This window comes from Tympanuchus pallidicinctus, unplaced genomic scaffold (genome assembly GCF_026119805.1).
Source record: "Tympanuchus pallidicinctus isolate F22 unplaced genomic scaffold, pur_lepc_1.0 scaffold5, whole genome shotgun sequence".
Taxonomy (NCBI): domain Eukaryota; kingdom Metazoa; phylum Chordata; class Aves; order Galliformes; family Phasianidae; genus Tympanuchus; species Tympanuchus pallidicinctus.
This window is the reverse complement of record NW_026294769.1, coordinates 30,163,401-30,185,396: the sequence shown is the minus strand read 5'-3', so window position 1 is coordinate 30,185,396 and position 21,996 is coordinate 30,163,401. Positions and strand designations below refer to the sequence as shown.

Here is a 21,996-nt window from a genome sequence, read left to right as displayed (position 1 = left end):
CTGGCATGGTGTTTTCTCCTGATTGCAGCTTATACGTGGTTCTGAGCGTTCAAGACCCTGCGATGAGCTCTAGCACAAAGTACATTTGCATCACAGTGCCTAGGAGAGAGTGGGGAACATTTTGTTTCTGTTCGATGTAAAACAGTAAAGACCATTCCAAGTTTTTTGTTTCCTTATTCTCCTGGCCTGCAGTAGCCTATATTTATGATTCCAGCATGCCTTGTGCTTGTGAAGGTTCTGGTGTAAAGATGCTTCATCCTTTCTGGTGCAGAAATCCCACTCATTTGAGGGGAAGGAACCCAGTGTAAGGAACCATGCTCAGAAGGAAAAAAACAACCAAACAGCACGTGCATTCCATGAGGCTCTCTGGAATCTCCCTGGGTCTCACTCAGGTCTGCAGAAGAGTGGGCTGGTAGGGACAGCGTGCAACTGTATGCCCTTGAAAGGTCTCAGTGATGGGAAATGCAGATCAGCAGAAGTAGATGACATAATTTCAGAAAGTTCCCCTATATGGAGCTTGCTGTATTGATAATATCAGCAATTTCCAGAGCTGCCAGTGAGGCAGGCTAAAGATGAACTTCCAGATCTTGATTTGCTTGCAGCATTGTTAGATTGCAAAGCAATACATGAGACCGCAATGACCTGCTTTAAACTCCTGTTGTGTACTGAGAATAAAAAAAAAAAAGTAAGGGTGATCATGTGCATCTTACACAATGTATTCCTATACCTGTACAGAGAAATATCTAGAGCAATAGAGAAGGCCTTGTAGCCAGGTCATTCAGCGGCCTCGGTTTGTTTTTATATTGCTTTTCCACCTTCTGTAACTTGCTACCTCTTTTTTGAATGATTTCTTAACCTTCCCTAAAAGATGTTGTCCCATCTTGTAATTCCATGTTGTATGAGTATGAGAAGGATTACATAAAAGCTGCTGTGAATAAATACTGACCAGGGGAAGGAGGGAGGGGTTGTATTAAAAATGGGCTTATTCTACAGGTCCCTAAAAAGCTCTGCAGGTGATGGTATGTGCCAAGGTTGAATTCCACAGTTCTTTCTAAATGCTGATTTTGCTTGGGAAAGAAGAAGCCAGACGTAATGAAGTGTAAAATGAAGTTGACTTGTCTGTCTAGGATAGGTTGCAACTAAAGTACTGTAATAAAGAAGTCTAGACATGCAAATCACAGTTTGTGTGCTCCGCTATACCACTGTTAGCACTCCTTACCCTCAGCAAGGGGCCCATCTGCAGGAATATTTTGCATAACAAATTCCACCACAGGTTTACAGGTTTCTGGTGTTCGGAAAAGCAATGCTTGTAATCTCAACTGTGTGAGGATATATTTTTGGAGAAAAAAAATTACTACTTGAATATCAATGTTGCTCTCCAGAAGAAAAAAAAGCAATTCCCTGCAACTTTCAATACAGCTGGGGTTTTTTGTTGCTTCTTTTTTTTTTTTTTTTTTTTTTTTTTGTCTCTTGTCACCTTTTATTTTTCTTTCATCTGTGCCACTGCTGATTCCTCTCTCACAGAAGTGCTTTGCACACCCTCATTGAATTCAGTGCCAGAGTCATCAATAGAATGAGCAAGCTAAGAAGAGCTGGCATAAGTCAATGCGGCTCTGTTCATGCAGGTGAAGGTATGTAGGTTTACACAGTGTGAGTAAATTAGATGTCCAGATTATTCTGTGATTGTTTTCTTATTCACTCAGTATTTTTTTTAAATTTTCCATTATTGTATTACCTTGAATGCTCATTAATGTTGATCCAAAGCCAAAAATGTGTTCTCTCAGTCCCTCTTTCAAGCCTCCTTTTTCCTGCTGAAGTAACCAGGAAAATAAAGTTAAGAGTTAGGCAAAACAAACAAACAAACAAAAAAAAAGAGCCTGAGCAATAAGAAATGAGTGCAGCCTCTCCCACAGGTGGGCTTCAGCAGCAGCTGCCAAGGCTACAGAGCAGGGAGGAAAGGGCTTCTCCATGAGGCACTGAATGGCAGTGGTGCGTTTTCATGTGTGGTACAAACAAATGCAAGTAGGCAAGGAGAAGGGCTTTTTTGACTAAAAATGAAAATTAGTGTTTGCGGACATATTGATTGTAAAAGGCAAGCAATGGCACTGAGATGAGAGATACTATGTATGCAACTTTGAACACCTACCAGATGGTCACTCTTCAGCCTGCCTTCACGCTTTACAGCTCACTCTGTTAGAAGTCACACTGCTACCAGTGCATCTTTGTCATTGCTGTGACACGGGAGGCAAACAGAACAGGGGATTTCGTGATGGGAGTGCCATGCCCCAGGCCCCCAGCAGCCCCAGGAGATGCCACTGCACATAGCAGCTACGGCAATCCCTTCTGGGCCTTGCTCAGCCCTGTGCAGGAAGCATCCTGCATGCTGGAGGTGTATTTTGGATACTTTGTTCTTTGTTTTCTGGGCGCTCATCTAGAGCACCCAAACCCCTATGGTTTTGCAGCACAGGAAAGTGGAGTGCTGTAACGTAGTCAAGGTAATCTGTACTTCCATTGCTGTTCACACACCACATTGAACTCTACTTCTGTACTCCTCATGCCAGTTTGTGTAAGATTCAAAGAGACCAGCAGCATCTCTCAGCTGATCCTCGCCTTAAGGAAAGAAGCACAAAGCTGTCATGGGAAGCCGAAGGGACAGTGGAGGAAAGAAAAGGAAAAAGGAGATAGCAGCTGTCATGGTGGTGAGGTTTTCCTGCAGATACAAACCGTTTCTTCTCTTTCAGCACAGCACCCTCTAGCGCCATTCCCAAACTCTGTAAGCGATTTACATCTGCTTGGGATGAGACCCGGTACGCCAAAGGTTACAATACGTGAGAGGATGCCTTCAGTTCAGCTTGACTGTAGACCATTCTACATTCATTTAGAAGGCATGAATAAATGGTCTCTATACAGGTCTCCGTTAGTATTAAGAATGAATGGCTGAATCGGGAATAACTCGTAGTTACATGTGAGCAGGCAGCTGGGATCTGCTCTGACTTGAACAGGTGGTCCCAGAATCACAGAATGGTAGGGGTTGGAAGGGACATCTGGGGACCATCAGGTCCAAGCCCTGCAAACGCCGGGTCTGCAAGCTCTTGGCAGAGAACTGGGCCAATGCTTCCCTAGGAGGCAACATCGTCTTTTCTGAGCAGCCCCAGCCTGCAGAAAATTCAGCACTCTTGGTGAATCCGAAGCCTTGCTTTCAAGCCCTGGGTAATTTCTATGGCCAATTTGTGACCGTGTCAACTGCTTGGAAGTGAGAACTGTATTTAGAGAGCAGGGTGTTCACAAAGGAATGACAGTCACCCAAAATTTGGGAACAAACTCATTAACTGCAGTGTGGTGTCAGTGAGTAGGCATTCTTTATTTATGACATCGGATGCATGAGGGGCTATTTCCACCCTAATCACACACCTTGAACAAAAGACCTTCAGCTTATGTACATTACTTGTGTTACGTATGAGAAGGCTTCCTGGTCAGTACATACATATTCAATATTGCCCCAAAGTCATTCAGTAACAGAGGGCCCCACATCCTTGCATGTGCTCAGTGATTTTGAGGGGGGGTCTCGAGTCCCTGTGGGGTGAAGTAAGCGGCCTTCCTCTTCATGACTCAAATCGCCCTCCTGTAGCTTTCCAGGTGGCAGTTTGAGAACACTGTACAGGAGAGGGCCCTGCACTGACTGAGATTAGTGATGTATGGGGTCATGGAGTACAAAGATGATGTTTTGCTCATCATCAGCCTGGTGTGTTTTGCATTGTATTTGTGAACGCAAACACCATTCAGTTAAGCATGTTTAACATCAGACCAAGTGTATTTTGCTTTGTATTAGCTACTTTAGTGATAGCACGACCAGAAAGGTCATGGAACAGTGGAACAGTGTTGGGGTTTCCAGAAGCACCATCCTAGAGAGATGTGAGGAAACCAGCAGGACAGTCTGGAGACGTTTCATTGTGACATTCTCCTCCTTTCTACATGTTTAAGCACTGATTGCTGTATTGGCCGCAGAGCTACACTACAGGCGCGCTACGTGCGCGCTCCCGCCCGCCTGTGAGGCAGCAGCACCACGCGCGTTCCCGCTCCCTCTCTCCCTCCCGTCCCTGCCCTTCCGGCGCTGCGCGCGCACCCCGCCCCGCTTCCGGCAGCGGCCGCGTTGCAGCGTCATCCTGAGGGGCCGGTTTGAATGAGAGCCCGAGGGAGGGGGCCGCGCCCGAGCTGCCGCCGCCGCCCGCCCCTCCCGTCTGCCTGCCGCTTCCCTCCGGTAACGCCGCTCCCGCCGCCGCTCCTCGCCTTCCGCCATGCCGCTCTTCTCAGGTGAGGCGGGCCGGGCGGTGCCCGCTGAGGGGCGGCGGACGGGGTGCTGCGGGGGGCTGGGAGCTGCGGGAGGGCGGAAGCAAGCAAGCTCGCTCTGCGCTCCTCTCCGAACCGCCGGGTACCGCGATGGAGCGGTCCGCCCGGCTGATGGCAGCGGTGGGCGGCCGTCCTGAGGCACGTGGGGAAGGCCCGTGCCTGGTGGGGCTCCCGGGCGTCGCGTAACGCGCGTCGTTCAGCTGGGCTCCTTGTGAGGTTCTCCCAGATCGGCGTGTCATGCGATCCTGCGCCCCGTTCGTTCGTCCTTGTTGCCGTCATACGCGTTGCTGATATCTGCAGTCTTACCCTTTCGGGAAGATTTTAAGTTGTGGCTTCTCGAGTTCTGTGGTGAAACAAACCCAGAAATGACGGAGTAGATTTACTTCAAGCAAAAGTACAGGTGGGACATAAGGAGAGGGCTGCCTCCACTCAGAGTCTGCTGACTGCTCAGCACGCACGTGGGTTGTTGTTACATGCTGTGTTTTGCAGGCTTTCAGCTCAACTTCAGCCTTTATGCACATGTGAGATCAACTGATGTGAAGCCATCAAACAAGTGTTCCCTAAAAACACGCTTGTGTGTCTCTCTGCTCTGTGCGAGTTAGCCTTGCAGGATGCAGGTAGCATGCCCCTGTGTCTGTGTGCTGGACGTTTCACTGGTGACACAGGCTGTACTCACTGGTGTGCAGCAACAAAACCAGGAAATGGGCACAAACTGGAGCGCAGGGAGCTCCCTCACGCTTCTTCACTGTGATGGTGGCAGAGCACCGGAGCAGGCTGCCCAGAGGGGCTGCAGAGTCTCCTTCTCTGGCATTCCTGGCAGGAGGCATTCCTGGATGCTTTTCTGTGCACCCTGCTGTGGGGAACCTGCTTTAGCCAGGGGTCGGTCTGAACGATCTCCGGAGGTGCTTTCTAACCTTTACAGTTTTGTGATTCTGCTCCTGCTAGCACGACCAAACACCATGTGACTGCTTGGTTACAGGCCTGCACCTGTACTGGGAACAGAGCTCCAGGAGCTGTGTTTGCATGCAGGTATGGTAGGTGCTGCCGAAAATAAGGAAGGCAGCAGTGTAGTTCAGATTGCCAAATTATTGAGCTGTTGGGTTGGAAAGGACTTCAGGGATCATCAACTCCAACTCCCCTGCTAATGTGGCACTGTCAAGTTAGTGTTGTGCTAAAAGAAGCAGGGGTTGTGCTGTTCTTTGGGGCTTGTGTCAATACATGCTTACCACCTTGTGTCGCTCAGTGTGGATAGTAATATTTGGAGCCAAAACTATGGCTTTTAAAACTTGTTTGCCACTGAAGGAGAATGAAAAACTTACCTTAATGCGTGTCCCAACTTCCTACAGAAATTTGTTTGCAGTGGACAGCATCATGAGATTGGAGGAGTTCACTTTATGTCTGCTTCACTGAAGACTTACCAAAAGAATTTCTGATTCTCTCCTGTGCACTTATTGTGTGTAGAAGTTCTCAGTACACATGTTGCCTACAATAGGATCTCCTTTATGCTTTGAACGGTGTCCCCTAATGTCAAGGGTGTCCAACTGTTTTGAGATGGTATAAAGTCTAAAACTTGTAATATTGGTTCCATCTTGGTAATTATGTTCTTTCATTTTAGGAAATAATCTGGTTTCAAAATACTTTTGTTTGCAGTTAATGTGAAATGGGGAAAAGAGAAATTCGATGGTGTGGAGCTGAACACGGATGAGCCTCCAATGGTCTTCAAGGCTCAGCTCTTTGCCCTGACCGGAGTTCAGCCGGCTCGACAGAAGGTCATGCTTAAAGGAGGAACCCTGAAGGTTGGAATCCATTTGTTTTTCTGCATTATTTCTGATTTAATTACGCTGTGACATAATTAACAACATCCATATTAGAGTGCTTCTCTAGAATTAAACGGTCTCTACTTCTCAGAAATAATCTGTGTGATTTGTTGCCTGCTGCTGGAAATTTATGCTGAAAGTTTGTTGCTGAATGACTGGGAGGTGTACTGCAGTTTTGAATCACTTTTTCACTGATTTTTCTGTGCAAAAAAAACCACCCAAAAGACTGCAAAACTCTGCAGTTCTTGTTCAGCTGTTCCTGTTGAATGTTCATAGTCTGTATGCAACTTCTTTGTTTTTTCAGCTGAAGAAAAGTTTGTCTGCAACGTGGACAGCTTTCCTAGCAAATTGGTTTACATCTGGACACCTTATTGAGAAGGTGGCTTGGTTGCTTTTTATTTTTCTTAGACAAGGCTAGTGATGTGTAAATCCATCATAATTGAGAATGTTAAATGGAACGCAGTTGTATATTAGAAATATGTGATAAATGTTAATGAATTGACTGCTCGCTTGTCTTTTGGTGGAAAGTAAATAACCTCTTTTATTTCACTTCACATACAGGATGATGACTGGGGGAACATAAAAATAAAAAATGTAAGTTCTAAGCAATATCTACATTTTACTGCCTTGAGATTTATATAATTATATATTTTGGCCTGTAAAGAAGAACATAAAGCTTTTGTTTCTGTGTGGGCTCTGTTTGAGTGAGTAGTTCCTTTTTTAAAACCAGGAAAATAGTTGTAGAGTTGTTGGACCTGAGTGTTCTTACTGGCTCCTCACTGCTGCTGCTCCTTGTGCTGGGGATGCTAAAGCAACCACTCTGTTTGCTGCCTTTCTCATCAGCCTTCTGAAATTTGTTCTAGATGGCTGTTGTTCAAAGCAAAGCCATGGGTTGTGCCTATTGGCACTTCTGAATTTGCTCACTGAGGAAATGAGAAGTAAACATGTTTGTATTTCTTACCTGTATAATGCCAAAACAGGCATTTTTTGTGTTTTCAATCATTTTCATTTCTGTAGGTATACTGTAACATCTCTTTATTGAGCAGGTTGAGTCAATCAGTGTGATTGTTACCCTTGTCATTAGTTCCTGAGCACCTGTTAGAGCCTGCAGCAGTATGTTGCAGCCACTGTAGCAGAGTTGCTCAGCAAAACATCCAGTATATCACCAGTCTCCTTCTTTTCTGCGTACTCTCATGCTTACAGCTGCCTTTATCATTTTAGTCATGATTTGTACAACTCGTTGGGTGCACTTCATCCTTTTCCTTAAGGTGTTCTATTTGTAGCCTTCAGATAGCCATTTTTTCCCCTTTGATAGATAGACCTTACTCAGTATAGATGTTTTCCTGTTGAACACTGACAAACTCCTTTTCCTTGTAGCAGTCCCAGAGGCATTCTTTTTTATCCCCTGAATTTGTCCTCCTGCCTAAACTGACTTTTTGATGAGTTTAACATCCTTGGAACGTGTCAGGCCAAAGGGTGTTACTTCCTGTCCCGCTTGCTTTTCAGGTGGAAAAAAAATTCTGTACTCAGTGCTGTGGTCCCAGTTCTGGCCAGCATCTGTCTGACGTGTTTCCCCTGATTCTTGGCTGAAAGGGAGGATCATTTTTTGTTTTGAGAATTTTGATCATGAGGTCTTGTGGGCTTTTTCTGATTGAGAATCTCAAGTGTTGCAACTGTTTTCCTATTGGAAGTCAGGTGCTCTGTTATCCTTGGTTCCAAGGTTCTTTCTGAAAGTTAGGGGAAGACGAATATTTGCACTGAGGTCTTCAAGATGCATCCAGTGTCTATCAGGAAGGGAGCTTTTTTTTGAGCACTTCACATTTGGGTTACTCTTGATTGTTAAATGCAGTCCTGACTGGAATCTCCAGTTACCAGCTACTGGCAAGAAATGAGTTCTGTAACTTAAGAGAAAGATCTATCTTATGTCTGGGGAAATACCTTTCGTATGTTAAGGGCTTCATGTTCTGTTGCTTTTAAGGGATTAACTGAGCCTAAACATTTACTGCTGTCTTTATTGTGTTCCAAGGGAATGACCTTATTGATGATGGGCTCTGCAGATGCGCTCCCGGAAGAGCCCATTGCTCGGCCCGTCTTTGTGGAGGACATGACAGAAGAGCAGCTGGCTTCTGCTGTAAGCGTGTTACCAGCTTCACTTCCTTTGTGAATTTCTGAATAGCAGCAAGTGCTTAAAAGCTTAACTACTAATTCTTAAGTTGCTTAAAAGTGTATTTTGAGTCTGCGGTTCTTCTGTTTAGCATTTTTATCTCCTTAAACGTGAAATTTGTATGGATGACCAAGTTAAGGTATGGGATGTACTTTAAAAGTCCAGTCTCTAATGCTGTCTTTAAGCAGGCAGTTGAGTAAATGTAAAAAGAGCGTTGTTGGTGCTTTTAGAAATGGTCTGTACTGCTGTCCTGAGATCTACCTGAGTAAGAGATGCACAAAGGTGTTTCCTGCCTTCACAGAATAGAATCGTAGGATTGCTCAGGTTGGAGAAGACCTTAGAGATCGTCGAGTCCAACCTAGCCATACTACCTAACAACCCTCAGCTAAATGACATCCCTGAGCAAAGGGGCGTGATATGTCTTCATATTTCTGAAGGGAAACCAGAGATGGTTTTGTGTTCTTGTTTGTTCTTGTTAAAAGCATTATGTTATGCAAACTTGTCTTTCTAAAATTAAAGTAGGTTTGACATTATTGGATTGGGATCAGATTGTATGTTTTCCTGGGAATGATGGAATCATTAAGCTGCATGCTTTCTCCTGACAGCTACTCAAACGTGCAGGATATCTGCAAAACAGTGAAACCAAAAAAGAGCTGTTACGTTGTGATTTATGGTGGTTGCTAAAACTGGTTAGTGCAATTATTACTTGGCCTCCACATTTGTCAGCAGTTGTGTAAAAAGAGCAGATGGACGGTCTGTCGCAGAACTCCGGGGAAGAATTTAAGTAATGCTTTTGTCTCCGGCTGTGAACTTTATCCCGTTCAGAGTTGTGCTGAAAACTGTTTGTAATTAAAACCCCAGTGTTACTCACAAGTGAACTCATGTGGAAATTTCACAGAAATAGGATTTTAAGGTCAAAACTTGGATTGAATCATAATTGAACTTTCTAACTGACTGCCCGCTCGAAGAATATGCTCGATAAATTAAACGTGCAGAGCAAAAAAGACGCAAAGTGTTCTTGGATGTCCTCTGAAAGCAGTGAATTGTGAAATAGATTCATACAGTCAGAAAACAGCTCTGGGAAACTCAACAAAGTAGCCTGATGGAACATTCTAGGTTTTACTCATCTCTGATGGTTCCTTTTCTTGCAAGTTTTATGTGCAATTACAGCTTTTCTGAAAGAAGGGCTTCCAGGGCTCTCTATTCAAGCACCCTTGTACATTTTTTGGTAGATGGAGTTACCATGTGGATTGACAAACCTTGGCAACACTTGCTACATGAATGCTACGGTTCAGTGTATCCGCTCAGTGCCAGAAGTGAAAGAGGCCCTTAAAAGGTAGGACTCAGTACAAAAATACCATGACTAGAATGTTTTCTTTAGCTTAGGAAATAGCATGCGTTTTGTGGAACGGTCTTTTAATTACTATGGATTACTGTAACGCTCTTCAAATCTGGTGAGGATTAGTAGGATGATTAATTAAAGTGTGCGCTATGGCTTTGCTAGTTTAAACTTTTAAAAAAGATTTAAACCAAGTATTTGTTGGAAATAGCTTTTAATGGAGAGAATGAGTTTTGCTTAACTAAAAGGAAGGCTTGTTTAGAATGCTTTGGCAGGCCTGCTGAACTCTGAACCTTCTCTGTGTTATTTGTATGAAAGAATTGTACGTGACTCTTCTTCCTCTGAAAGTTGCCTTTTTTTTAACTTGATGATTTTATAGCATAATATACTTTCAACTGTGAGATTCTGAAGTTAGTATTAACCTTTTGGTACTTGGAGATAAAACAGCAGGGTTTTTTGGGAAAGCCATGGGTGTTACAGAAAGAAGCTGGAGTTTCAGCGATGGGTAGGGAATGACAGCCATGTCCATCAGAATCTGTTTCATTAGTTCTGGTTGTAGAATATCTGTGATTGTGGACTAAAATATTGAAATGACCAAACTTCTTTTTGTGAGGAATCTAGTAGAAACTTCTTGAATATTGTAAAGATCAGAGGATGAGCCTGAATTTGTCCTCCAGATGAATTACTGCAAAAGAGCCGTTAGCGTGGAGTTTTCCATGGGAGAGCTGGCCTCTGCTTGGCCTCCTCTGCTTGGTGATGACGTGGGAGGGTAGATGGCAGTGGGAGAGAGGTGGATGGTCTTGAATGGGGAAACTTTACTGTGTGGCTTTGTTCCAGCTGTTCAGTTGATCTCTGCAAGGGTATTCCCGTTTTTGAGGCGTGGCAGGAGGCAGGCCTCCTGTTCATCACTTGAAGTCTGATCTGAGATTGCACAAGGCCTTCCTTTGGCTTGAAGGCTTATATCCTTTGAGGAAGGCCTATGTTCTCCATGCAGGTGGTAAAATTAAGAACTCTTCCAAAGGGGAGTGCTAAGTTCTCATAATGTGGGTGGGCTCCCCCACATTTCCAGTGTGGGAAATGCTTCCGTCTGCTCCAAAACGCGTCATCTCTCTCTGTTCTTCTTCTGCTATGAAGGTAGGAAGACTGCCTTCAATCTCTGTCATTTTATCTCCTGTCTATGAATGTGTTTTTTTCCATGCGTCTAAAGCAGCTGTGGCATACGTTTCAGAAATAGGGTAGCTTCTACTCAAATATTTTCTTGGTTTCTTTAAAACTGGATTGCATCTTTGAGGAAAATGAATTAGGGAGGCAGCATTTGTGTGTTCTCAAAGTTGCCGGTTTTCTGGCACCTGCTCGCAGAATAACCAAGACTTTGGTATGAGTCTTTTCTTCAGTTACTTTGGTTTTAACGATTGACTTCTTTTGATACCTTTCTTTAAATTTGGTTGCCCACTTGACTGCTCTTCATGATTTGAGCGTAAACCGTACAAATTCTTCTCTTCTAGGTATGGTGGTGCCTTAAGAGCTTCAGGAGAAATGGCCTCTGCTCAGTACATTACTGCAGGTTGGTGTTTAGAGAAAACATAGGCTTTTAGGCTAGAGTGTGATTTCCTGTTAAATGGAGGTGAAAATTGCAGTTAGAGCTCAGCGTGTGTTTCTTCAGTGCATACACCTTAGGAACTTCTGATCTGCTAAGCATTGGAGAACTCATTTTGCTTGGTTAATGTCTTTAAAGGCTGCAAAGCATACATCACTGCATGTTACGTAGCTGCACGCTAGAAGAAATATGCTCAGTGTTAGCCAGGCTTAGATAACAAGTGTTCATGTCATACTGTGTTGCACGTAGGCAAATAGATTGGAGCTCTCTAAGGCAGACTCCATCCATCTGCTGTTTGCATCATTTTGCATAGGAATATTTTCATGAGCAGTTCTTGGATTCACTTGCTGGTAGGCTAACGCCGCACCCGTAGCATATGGATTTTATTTATTATTTTTTAAATGCTTTATTGTTTGGGTGGTAGCTGGTGCTTAGTGGTCTTAATGGCCTTAGTAGCTGCTGGTCTTAGCCTTTACCCTGAAGAGCCCTACCGATACGAAGTAACCTCTTAGAAAGGAAAGTTACTCTTTGTCATGTTGGTCTGGGTGCTCACGATTTGGGAGCTCACCGTGGCCCCTTATCTCCAAGCTCTAACTAGAATTCTAGTTAGACCCCTTAGACTTGAACAAGGGTACTACTTGTCCACTCTTTCTTTTTTTACTCTATTTCATTGCCCCACTATGATGCTGGGCCAGGACACTGGGATTTCTACCAGTCCATTTAAGGAAAAACAAAACAATATAAGGAAGGAAAGGTCAAGTTTGTGGGTATGCCTGCTGATCGAATTGTGGGGTGGTAAGTTCAATGGTTACTCTATACAACCATGCCTGCCCCTCCCCTTTCCGCTGCCTTTACTTTGTGTCCCTTATTTTCTTTTTGAGGTGACAGCTCTGCTTTTTAGGAGTTGTAATGGTTAAAGGTCTGAGTTATTTCTTAGTTAACTGTCTGGTGCTGAGTTGCTCAAGAACTCCTGCATGACACGTAGGGCATTTTCTTTAATTACTGCATCATCTCAATTGATCCTCTCTCCAAGATCAGTGAACACATTCTGTAAAGAGGGGCAAAAATTGACCTTGGTTCCATAAGATCTTGCCTATATTCACCAGTTCACGATTCTATTCAATAGTCTCTCTGTGAGTTGGTGACTGTGCGACCGTTGCCTACTTCACGGGGTGGTTGTGAGGGTTAACAGGTGTCTCTGAAGTGATTTGTCAATGTGAACTGCTATAACATGGTTTGTTAAGGCCTTCGTGAGAGCGTGTCCAGAGCCAAAAAGAAAGGCACACTCTTGTCATGCAATCATATCAGTCACTGAATTGCACAAAGTCACTGAACTGTCTGCACACATGTATCCATGTACTTCTTTTCATGGGTATTAAATCAAACGTGAGCATTTTCTAGATATTTTAGTTGGAAAAAATGATTTTTTTCTTTCCAAATAGTTGGTGGAGCCGCTTTGGAGCGTAGATTGTGAACGCCTTCTGGTCTCTCTAGGTGTTGTCTCAGTGTGGAAACATTGTTGCTTAGATGTGTCTTAAATGCAGTGCAAACTACTCAGAAATGTTCTTCTTTTAGCAGCCAAGAGAGTCAGAACAGGATGCATCAAACTCCGAGTTGTCATCTTTACCTTTGTAAGGGTCACGTTGACAAATGAGATTTGAGGTGCACCTGCTATGGCACTTGGATAATTTGGCCCTGTTTGGGAAAGGTCAAGTTGGGCACTGTTAAATGATCAGTCTTTAAATATTGCTGTCATTTTACTGTTCTTTTTAAGCCTCCTGACGTGTTTAAATGTTTTTCCGCTTCTCAAAACGTTCAACTTTTTTTTCAAGCTCTTAGAGACTTGTTTGATTCCATGGATAAAACTTCTTCCAGTATCCCACCTATCATTCTCCTGCAGTTTTTACATATGGCCTTCCCACAGTTTGCAGAGAAAGGTGATCAAGGACAATACCTCCAACAGGTAAAGAGTGATTATTAACTCACTGCTTGAAAGTTCTGTATTATTTTGGAAGTCTTAGCACAATGCATATATGTTTTCCTTTTCTGTGAAAATAATGTAACCTAGTACATTTTGGCCTTTGTATTGTGTAGAAAAGTGAAATGTAATTTCATGCCCTATTTCTGAAAGGATACAGAGATAAATTGTTAGAGAATTGTTACATTTGGTTTTACAATGTGAGGATGGATGATTGTAATGCTGTTCTTTAAGTCATTCTGCTGTTAGTCCTATTTCATGTTCTGTTCCTGTCCTAGGATGCCAATGAGTGCTGGGTGCAGATGATGAGGGTATTACAGCAGAAGCTGGAAGGCATAGAAGGTGATACAGTGATGGAGGTAATTGTGGTCTCACTCTGACTGGAGTTAGAATTTATAATATTATACTTAAACTTCACATAACTTTTTAAATCATCTGCTCACTGAGTTCTTTAACACGTGTCTGTAGTCCAGTAAGTGAAATTGCTTTCTGGTAACTGATCATGGTAATGCTGTCTATTTTGCAAGCTGTGCTGTAGTGTATTTTTTGGAATACTTTTCATTTGGACCTTTTAGGGAGTGTTTTGGACCAGGATAGAGGTGGATGTGAGTATTTGGCAGCTGGCCACGGTAGCCTATGAATCTAGCATACAAGAACCAAAAACTGATGAAAGAACAAATTTGTGTCTGAAAAAAAAAAAACCCAGCAGCATTCTTTTTAGGTATACAATTGCTGTTCTAAATAGAGAACTGACAACTTGATATGAAATAAGTTTATATGATAAAATCTTGGGGAGAAAGTGACTTTTCTTCCTCTGCAAATGGTTTTCTGGAGAATCTCAGCAGCAGAAAAAAATTTGATAGACTAGTCGAAAATTTAAAGACATTTAACTTGTGATGTGGCACACTTTGATTGAAATCTTGCTTGCTGATGTGCCTTGAGGTGGCCTTAACAGCAGCAGTGCTATAAATGCATTCCTTCTATAAAGTTTTACACTGTGAAAGGGGATGGACTAGGAAAAATGCATCTGAAGAAAGGTGAAGGAACAGGCTTAAGGAATTGAAATAGGGTTCTTAAGAAGACTGTTTTTACATGCTATTTAAAGTTATGTCATAAGAGGATTTGTTTTACAGACAGACTCTGGAGCTACAGCAACAGCTTCTAAAAAGAAGAGTTTAATTGATCAGTTCTTCAGCATTGAATTTGAAACTGCGTATCCTATGGACTAAGGCAAGGCATGTGGGGTGGTTAGTGATCTTGTGCTTCTTTTATTGAGTGCAGGGAGCATGAAAAGCATCAGCTAAAGAAGCATGGAAAATAGAGACTTGTCGGGGGATAAAAGGAACGATGTATTGCAGGAGTACACCGCAATTAAAGTCAAGTTTGCGTATACTTTGAGAAGGAGAGGAAGGAAAATAATGGAAATTTGCAGGGAAAAAACCCCACTGAATTTAAATACTAGATTTCCTTTCCAGAAAAGACTTCCAGTTATCTGCTGGGAGGGTTCTGAGACGTTTCATCCAAGTAAAAGTAGTTACCTTCCTAAAATAGCCTTTTTCCCTTGAGTGTTGCAGATAATCTTGGTTTACTAAATGTGGACAAATGATAGCTTGAGATGAGGTGGATTTCTCAAGAGATAAATTAGGTACTTACCTAACAATATGTAAGAAATGTATTTGGCTCCCAGCTTTCTAGTAGATTTTTTTTACAGTGAAAACAAAAAGGAGTTGACCACATGAGGATTGTGTGTTCTGCCAAGCAATCCATCTGTCCTTTTTGCCGTCACAAAATCATTAAACTGGCCACCACTTGCCTGAAAGGTTTCTAGTGTGGGCTTTGCTCTTTTGAAATAAGGAAGAATCCCGTAAGACAAGATGTTGTATCTCATAGCTTGCTAGTAATGAAGAATCATAGAATGGCCTGGGTTGAAAAGGACCACAATGATCATCCAGTTTCAACCCCCTGCTGTGTGCAGGGTCACCAACCAGCAGATCAGGCTGCCCAGAGCCACATCCAGCCTGGCCTTGAATGCCTCCAGGGATGGGGCATCCACAGCCTCCTTGGGCAACCTGTTCCAGTGCGTCACCACCCTCTGTGTGGAAAATTTCCTCCTAATATCTGACCTAAAGCTCCCCTGTCTCAGTTTAAAATCATTCTTCCTTGTCCTATCACTGTCCACCCTTGTAAACAGCTGTTCCCTCTCCTGTTTATACACTCCCTTCAAGTATTGGAAGGAGTAAAGAAGTTGAAGAGTAAAGACCTCATATTTTGAGTCATACGTCTTTCTCCTTGCGCTGTGATGTCTTTTATTCCTCAAGCATTTGAAAGGAGCAGAATGGGTAGTTAGGAGGAATGCTGGGTAGGCCAATGACAGGAGAAGGAGACCTGTTAGGAAAGTTGGGTTGCAAGCCTCCTGAGTGTTACTGTGGCAGCATTTGTAGAACGAGTACATTCCAAGCAGTCAGAAAAGTATCTTGTTAGTGGATAAAAAAAAATAACAGCGCAACAACTTGGATGGATTGATTAGGAGAATGTGTGGAAAGGAATGAAGAAATAGCCTTCCTTTCAAGAAGGAGGAGTTCTCACTAGCGCAGCTCCTTCACTGGTTCAGCTCTGTGGTGCACAATGGTTTTCCTTAATTTTGTGAAGCATGAAATGTACAGAAGCTGAAGAAGAAGAGGTAACTAAAGGAAAGGAGAATCAGCTTCAGCTCAGCTGCTTTATCAATCAAGAAGTGAAATATCTGTTTACAGGACTAAAACTGGTAAGTCATTACAATTTTTATTTAATTGAAATTCCAAATGATTTGGGTTTTGTGGTGGTGGTTTGAGCTTTATTTATTTTTTTAAAATTTACCCCTGACTTGGAATTCACATCTGCTGTCCAATCTTCAGTAAGTTCCAAGACTTTTTGGGGTGTTGTAGACGGAAATGAGAATGAATTATGTGTTAATATGAAGCAGACTTCAGCAGAGCTTTTTTTTTTTTTTTTAACCCTGCTGTGGCCTTCCTCAAGCAGGTATCCATATGCAAACCAACACGGAGTTTTAACAGGAGGTATTTTTCATCTGTCTTGCATTACAGACTGAATAGGATCATAGAATCATAAAGTTGCTCAGGCTGGAAAAGCCTTAAAGGTCATTGAGTCCAACCACGATCTAACCATACTACCCTAACTCTAACAGCCCACCCCTAAATCATGTCCCTGAGCACCTCATCCAAATGATTTTTGAAATAAAGCATGCCGTAAGTAGTTCTCCAAAAGTCAGTTCTTAATTAGGCTGCTATTTTGATTGCTGTGTTGGAAGGGAAAGCAGTAGGTAAGGGAAAAACAAATCTTAATCCCTTCAACGTGCAAATATTGTGCTCACTGCTTTTACAGAGCAGTTTTGTAAGACTAGGAGTGAAAGCCGTGATTCGGTTTGTACAGGATCAGATCAGCTTTATGGGTCTCAAACAGTCTCTATATCTGCTTTACCTTTTTACAGAATTTGGAAGGAAGAATAAGATAAAATAGTTTAATGCTCACAGAGTATGAAAATTAAGAAAAAGGAAACCTCACTTTCAGACCAAAAAAGGTCAGCTAGAATTCTGATGCTGGATTGCCTGTGGCAGCAGAGAGTCCCAGTGCTAACAGCCAGGTCAGTTCTTCCCTGATCTGGGAAAGGTCCCCAGAAGTGGATCTTTGCTGCCCATCTCCTTGTACACAACTCTGCCCACTGTAGACCAACAGCTGAGAAATGTGCAAATATTTGTGCCACAGAAAACTGGAAATTTGTGTTCCAGGCGTGACACGGCGCAGCACATTTGTAACCAAACCCAGATTCTTCAGTTCTAAACTGCGGTTTTCTTGGAGAGTAATGTATTCTGCAGAGAGAAACAGAGTCTGGTGAGGTCTCATGAATGGTGGATGTGGAGCTGGACAAATGAATGGCCGTGGTGGTTGTGCCAAGGGATTTCAAAAAGCCTTATGACCAAATGGCCAATAGCAGTGGAATGGATCGACAGCAGAATGTTTAGTTTGTTTATCCGTGCTGTGCTTGAAGCTCAGTGCTTTATGACAGATGTGTCTGTTGTGCTTTTTTGAACAGCGTCTTCAAGAGGAAATCACCAAACTCTCTCCAACTTTGCAGAGAAATGCACTCTATATCAAATCTGTGAGTGGTGTTTGTGTTGCTCTTTCTGATTTTTTTTCTTCAACTGCTGCCAGTTTTCTATCCTAAAACACAAACTTGTTGCTGCACGCGATTTATGTTTATAAAGCACCTGAATATCCACTACTGAGAAATTTCAGTTGTAGATTATTTCTTTGAGTACAATGCTATATAGAACTGCAAGAGGGGAGGCCTTTTATTCCTCTACGTACAAAAACGTTCCTGCAATACCCTGTAAGTTAGGATGAATGGTGTTTAAGGTATAAATGATCTGTGAATATATCTGAATTAATAGCATCTTCTAAACTTCTTTTTTAGTCGAAAATTAGTCGCTTGCCAGCGTACCTGACCATTCAGATGGTTAGATTTTTTTACAAAGAGAAAGAGTCTGTGAATGCCAAAGTTCTTAAGGTAAGTTTTCTGCATATTAAAGCTTAATTCTTCTTTATGCTTTTTATTATGGGTGATGAATAATGCTTGCAGGTCATTTACTAAATTGTTTTCTTTAAAATTACTTGAAAAATATTAATAGTAGAATTTCATTGCTTGAGTATGAAGCACCTTTGTTCCCTGTTACCATAGAGTACCAGAATCATTAAGGTTGGGAAGATCACTAATATCATCTAGTCTGAATATCAGCCCATCCCCACCGTGCCCACTGACCACATCCCTCAGTTCCTTATCCACACAGTTCTGGAACAGCTCCAGGGACAGTGACTGCAGCACCTCCCTGGGCAGCCTGTGCCACTGCATCACCGCTCTTTCTGAGAAGAAATTTCTCCTGATACCCATCCTGAACAACCCCTGGCACAACTGGAGGCCATTCTCTCGTCCTGTTGGTGTTACCTAGGAGAAGAGGCCAATCCCCCACCTCGCCACAACCTCCCTTCATGGAGTTGTAGAGAGCAATAAAGGTCTCCCCTGAGCCTCTTCTTCCCCAGACTGAACAATCTCAGTTCCCTCAGCTGTTCCTTGTAAGACTTGTGAGGGTCTGTTGCTTTGCTGTCCTTCTCTGGAACACACTCTAGGTCCTTGATGTCTTTCTTGTATTGAGGGACCCAATGGTGCTACATGGTAAACTGTGCTACCAAAATAGGCTGGAAAGGGAAAGTAAGGGACTGAAGTATATACATTGCTGTACGTAGTTCAGCAGATGAAGTTGTCGTAATACATTGAGTCTCATTTAGTTGGATTTGCTGACTAAGGAGAGCGCTTCCACATAGAGGACGAAGTTGTGCATATTTTCTTTCTGCTGTTTACTTCCTAGGATGTGAAATTTCCTCTTATGCTGGATGTGTATGAGCTGTGTACGCCAGATCTTCAGGAAAAAATGGTTTCCTACCGATCAAAATTCAAAGATCTTGAAGACAAAAAAGTAAATCAACAGCCAAAGAATGTGAGTCTTGCGGCAGTTTCATGGGCAGTTTGATTGAGTGCAGCATACACCTGAAATGATTATTGATACTATGGGCTGCAGCATTAGGCAGTTTCTCCTAATCTAATGAGATTATTTGTTCATATTCACTGAAGGATCTCCCCACAAGCCCTTTGTGTTCCCATCAGATTTGCATGTTAGTAAATTGCACCAAGTTCCTGGTATAGAAAGGTCTTCAGTTTCACGTGTTCAAATACTTGAGCATAGCACCTTGTCGCTGTTGTTGATGTTGACTGAGCAAATCAACAAATCAGTTGTTTGCAGTCAGGGTTCCAAGTTTCTGCTGGAAGCAGTGAGTTGAATTGCTTCTCCTTTTAAAATGCTTTTTTAAAAGCAGGGCACAGAGCTGTACAGCTGCTGCCTGCCCAGTGCCTGCAGAGAGCTGCACGGGGCGTCCTGCTCGTCTCGTGACCCGTTTAGAACATACTTAGCAGTGAGCTAAAAGGCTGTGCTCTGAACGCTTAGTCAAGTTTCATTTCCTATCCTGTCTTACATATTCTAAAACTGACTTCCTTTTTTTGTTTTCCTTCGATGGAGAGAAAAAGTGAACAAAACCTGTAGTGTGTTCTGCTTGTCTTTTCCCACCGTAATTCTTGGCAGTTCCATTTTAAAGCGCAAATAAGGCTTGCACCCCTTTTTACACAGTCAGAAGTGACAAGAGCTATTCTAAAGCACTGTGTGTTGGCACTTGGTCTGCCTGGGATTTTCTCATAACCATTTCTTCTGCCAGCAAGTCCCTGGCAAGGAATGGAACCTTGAGTTGCAGAGTGCCTTTGGTGGCCATGGTCAGGGCAGTGTGTGTTACAGTGGTTCAACAGAATTACAGGGGTTGGAAGAGACCTCTGGGAGTCTTCAAGTCTAACCCTCTGCTAAAGCAGTTCCCTGCAGCAGGTTGCTTTGGAAACTCGTGCTACCTAGATGAGGTTTTGGGAGGTCCTGCTAGAAGTAATTGCAGTAGAATCTGTTTCAGATTGGAATAAAAGAAGTTTAGTTGTAAAACACATTTAATCGAATGCACAGTTGGTCTTTGGTGAGATTGTGCCAAAGCTTTTCCAAAATGTGTCTGCATTAATTCAGCTCGTTGTTTTCCAGCTGAATAAAAGCGATGGTGCACAGAAAGAAGTTAAATATGAGCCCTTTTCTTTTCCTGATGGTGAGTATGGGGAAATGTATCTGGTTTGAAGTTATTTTCTATTTACTCATACTTAAGTGGATCAGATAGAAGGAATACTTGAGAACCCTCCTGTCAGTGCATTTGGATATTCACGTTCAGAAAGTGATGGAAATATAAGGAATTGAAAGTTTAGGCAAGTTAAAATGTAATTCTCATATGTCTGACAAATTACTATAGGAAAAATATCTGCATCAGGAGCCATTTGCATGAAACGTGCACTCATTTTGTGTGTTCTACCACTGGGTGGGGGAAAGCTGGAACTGAAGCAGAAGCTGGAAAGAGGACTTTCAAAACCCACCCTGAGTGCAGAGAGCAGCTGATGTTGGAGCGAAGTGTTGGCTGAACCTGTCCCACAGGACCATGTTTGCTGGCCACCTGTCACCTGCTGAGTGCTGCAGGCTTTGCTGTGTGTGCTCCTCATCCATCTGCACAGTGAGGTCACAGCATAGCATGGCTGAAAGCTGCTGCATTTAGAACTGTGCTATAAGGAGGGTTTTACACAGCTGCAGTGCTGCAGTGTGGTAAACTTGTCTTTGTTCTTAAAAATACTAAGATTGGTCCTTTAAGAAAAGCTTAAGCAGTTTTTTCTTCTTTTTCTCTTCCTTTCAGATATTGGTTCCAATAACTGTGGCTATTACGACCTGCAGGCAGTACTAACGCATCAGGGCAGATCGAGTTCCTCTGGGCACTACGTGTCCTGGGTTAAAAGGAAACAAGGTGAAAAGAAAGTAAAATGGCGCTGGGAAAGGAGGGAGCTGATGGATTGTCAGCTCTCTTCATAGTGCTGCCCTTCTGTTACAAGCAGTCTCTGTTTTTCTTACAGATGAGTGGATTAAGTTTGATGATGACAAAGTCAGCATTGTTACACCTGAAGACATTCTGAGGTTATCTGGGGGAGGAGACTGGCATATAGCCTACGTTCTACTCTACGGGCCACGCAGAATCGAAGTAATTGAAGACGAAGCTGAACAGTAGCCTTTGGTTCTGACCATTCTGCCTAGGTGTGAAATAAATGTTGATTACTGATCACTTCTTTAACCCCAGAGCTTTAGCAGGTGGATACGTAATGGGTTCAGACCTTTTCGTTTGAAGAGGGGCGTTGTTTAAAAACTGATCCATGTACCAATTAGTCACTATGAAACTGGACTGCCCACTGTGGTAGTGACAATACTTAAAATAGCTTTAATGTCTTGCAGAAGATAATTTTTTTTTAAATGAGCCTCTTTTCCCCCATTCCTCTCTAATGTCATCAAGTATTTATTACACACCTACTCTCACATTTGTTACTCTTGCATGGTTCGTACCACAGTGCAGTGGCTGTCCATCCTCTGCCTCCTGCAGTGCTGCTGTCAGGCAGGTAGAAGACAAACTGTCTCCTCCTTGCGTAACTCAGTGCTGCTGCCCATAGCCAACAGCCGTGGCTACAATCAAGGGTTCTGCCCAGCCTGACCTGCTGATCAGTCTGTGCTGTTGCTGGCATTTCATGACTTTACAATAAATTGTGATCAACACTGTCTCCATTAAAAAAAGAAGTTGGTGGCTTGATAGTGTAGTTAGTATGTGTCTCTTTTCACTCCTTGGGCCATCACTGGTGACTGTCTTACAGCAGGTGCTGAGGAAAGGCACTTTTTTTAAGCTGTAGAGGGGCATGGGTCAGTGCTGAGGCTCCTGTTCAGCATCTTCCCCCAAGGGACAGAGCACTGCTGGTGGCATTGATGACAGAGTTTGTCAGGAGTAAAAGAAATCTGCACTTCACTGTGCACAAAGTGACACAAGACAGATCAGAGAAGGATGGCATCCAGATTAAGGGCAGCTCCTTGAACACAGGCACTGAGATTACAGTTTGTGCTGCAGGAACTGGTAATAAATCACCAAGCACAGCTGCTTCATTCACCATCCATTAGGGCCTTCCTTAACCCCAGCTTTCCCTGTGTCAAGATGGCCATGTTACTTCAGCTACAGAACACCAGGGGAAGTGACAGCTGTTAAAAG

At 43.1% G+C, this 21,996-nt stretch overlaps 1 protein-coding gene across 2 annotated transcripts; it reads left to right on the top strand.

Annotated features, from left to right (window-relative positions):
- Nucleotides 1–4,122: 4,122 nt before the first annotated feature.
- USP14 (ubiquitin specific peptidase 14) lies at nt 4,123–21,549 on the top strand. 2 transcript variants are annotated; one of them, XM_052703409.1, is made up of 16 exons: nt 4,125–4,311; nt 5,998–6,143; nt 6,726–6,758; nt 8,191–8,295; nt 9,561–9,664; nt 11,173–11,231; nt 13,097–13,227; nt 13,521–13,601; nt 14,376–14,455; nt 15,892–16,006; nt 17,333–17,398; nt 17,714–17,806; nt 18,663–18,791; nt 19,923–19,983; nt 20,614–20,721; nt 20,828–21,549. In XM_052703409.1, the coding sequence occupies exons 1-16, from the start codon at nt 4,296–4,298 to the stop codon at nt 20,977–20,979; spliced, it is 1,479 nt and encodes a 492-aa protein (XP_052559369.1). In that variant the 5' UTR covers nt 4,125–4,295; the 3' UTR covers nt 20,980–21,549. The 2 variants fall into 2 exon arrangements, with proteins under 2 accessions (XP_052559370.1, XP_052559369.1); XM_052703410.1 differs by lacking the exon at nt 17,333–17,398 and having other exon boundaries at nt 4,123–4,311.
- The last annotated feature ends 447 nt before the right edge of the window (nt 21,550–21,996 follow it).

What these genes read in the sequence shown, in the direction of transcription:
- USP14 (XM_052703409.1), top strand. An exon ending in TGCTCAGTACATTACTGCAG is followed by an intron (nt 11,232 to 13,096) that starts GTTGGTGTTTAG and finishes TTTTTTTTCAAG; the next exon opens with CTCTTAGAGACTTGTTTGAT. An exon ending in ATGCACTCTATATCAAATCT is followed by an intron (nt 17,399 to 17,713) that starts GTGAGTGGTGTT and finishes CTTCTTTTTTAG; the next exon opens with TCGAAAATTAGTCGCTTGCC.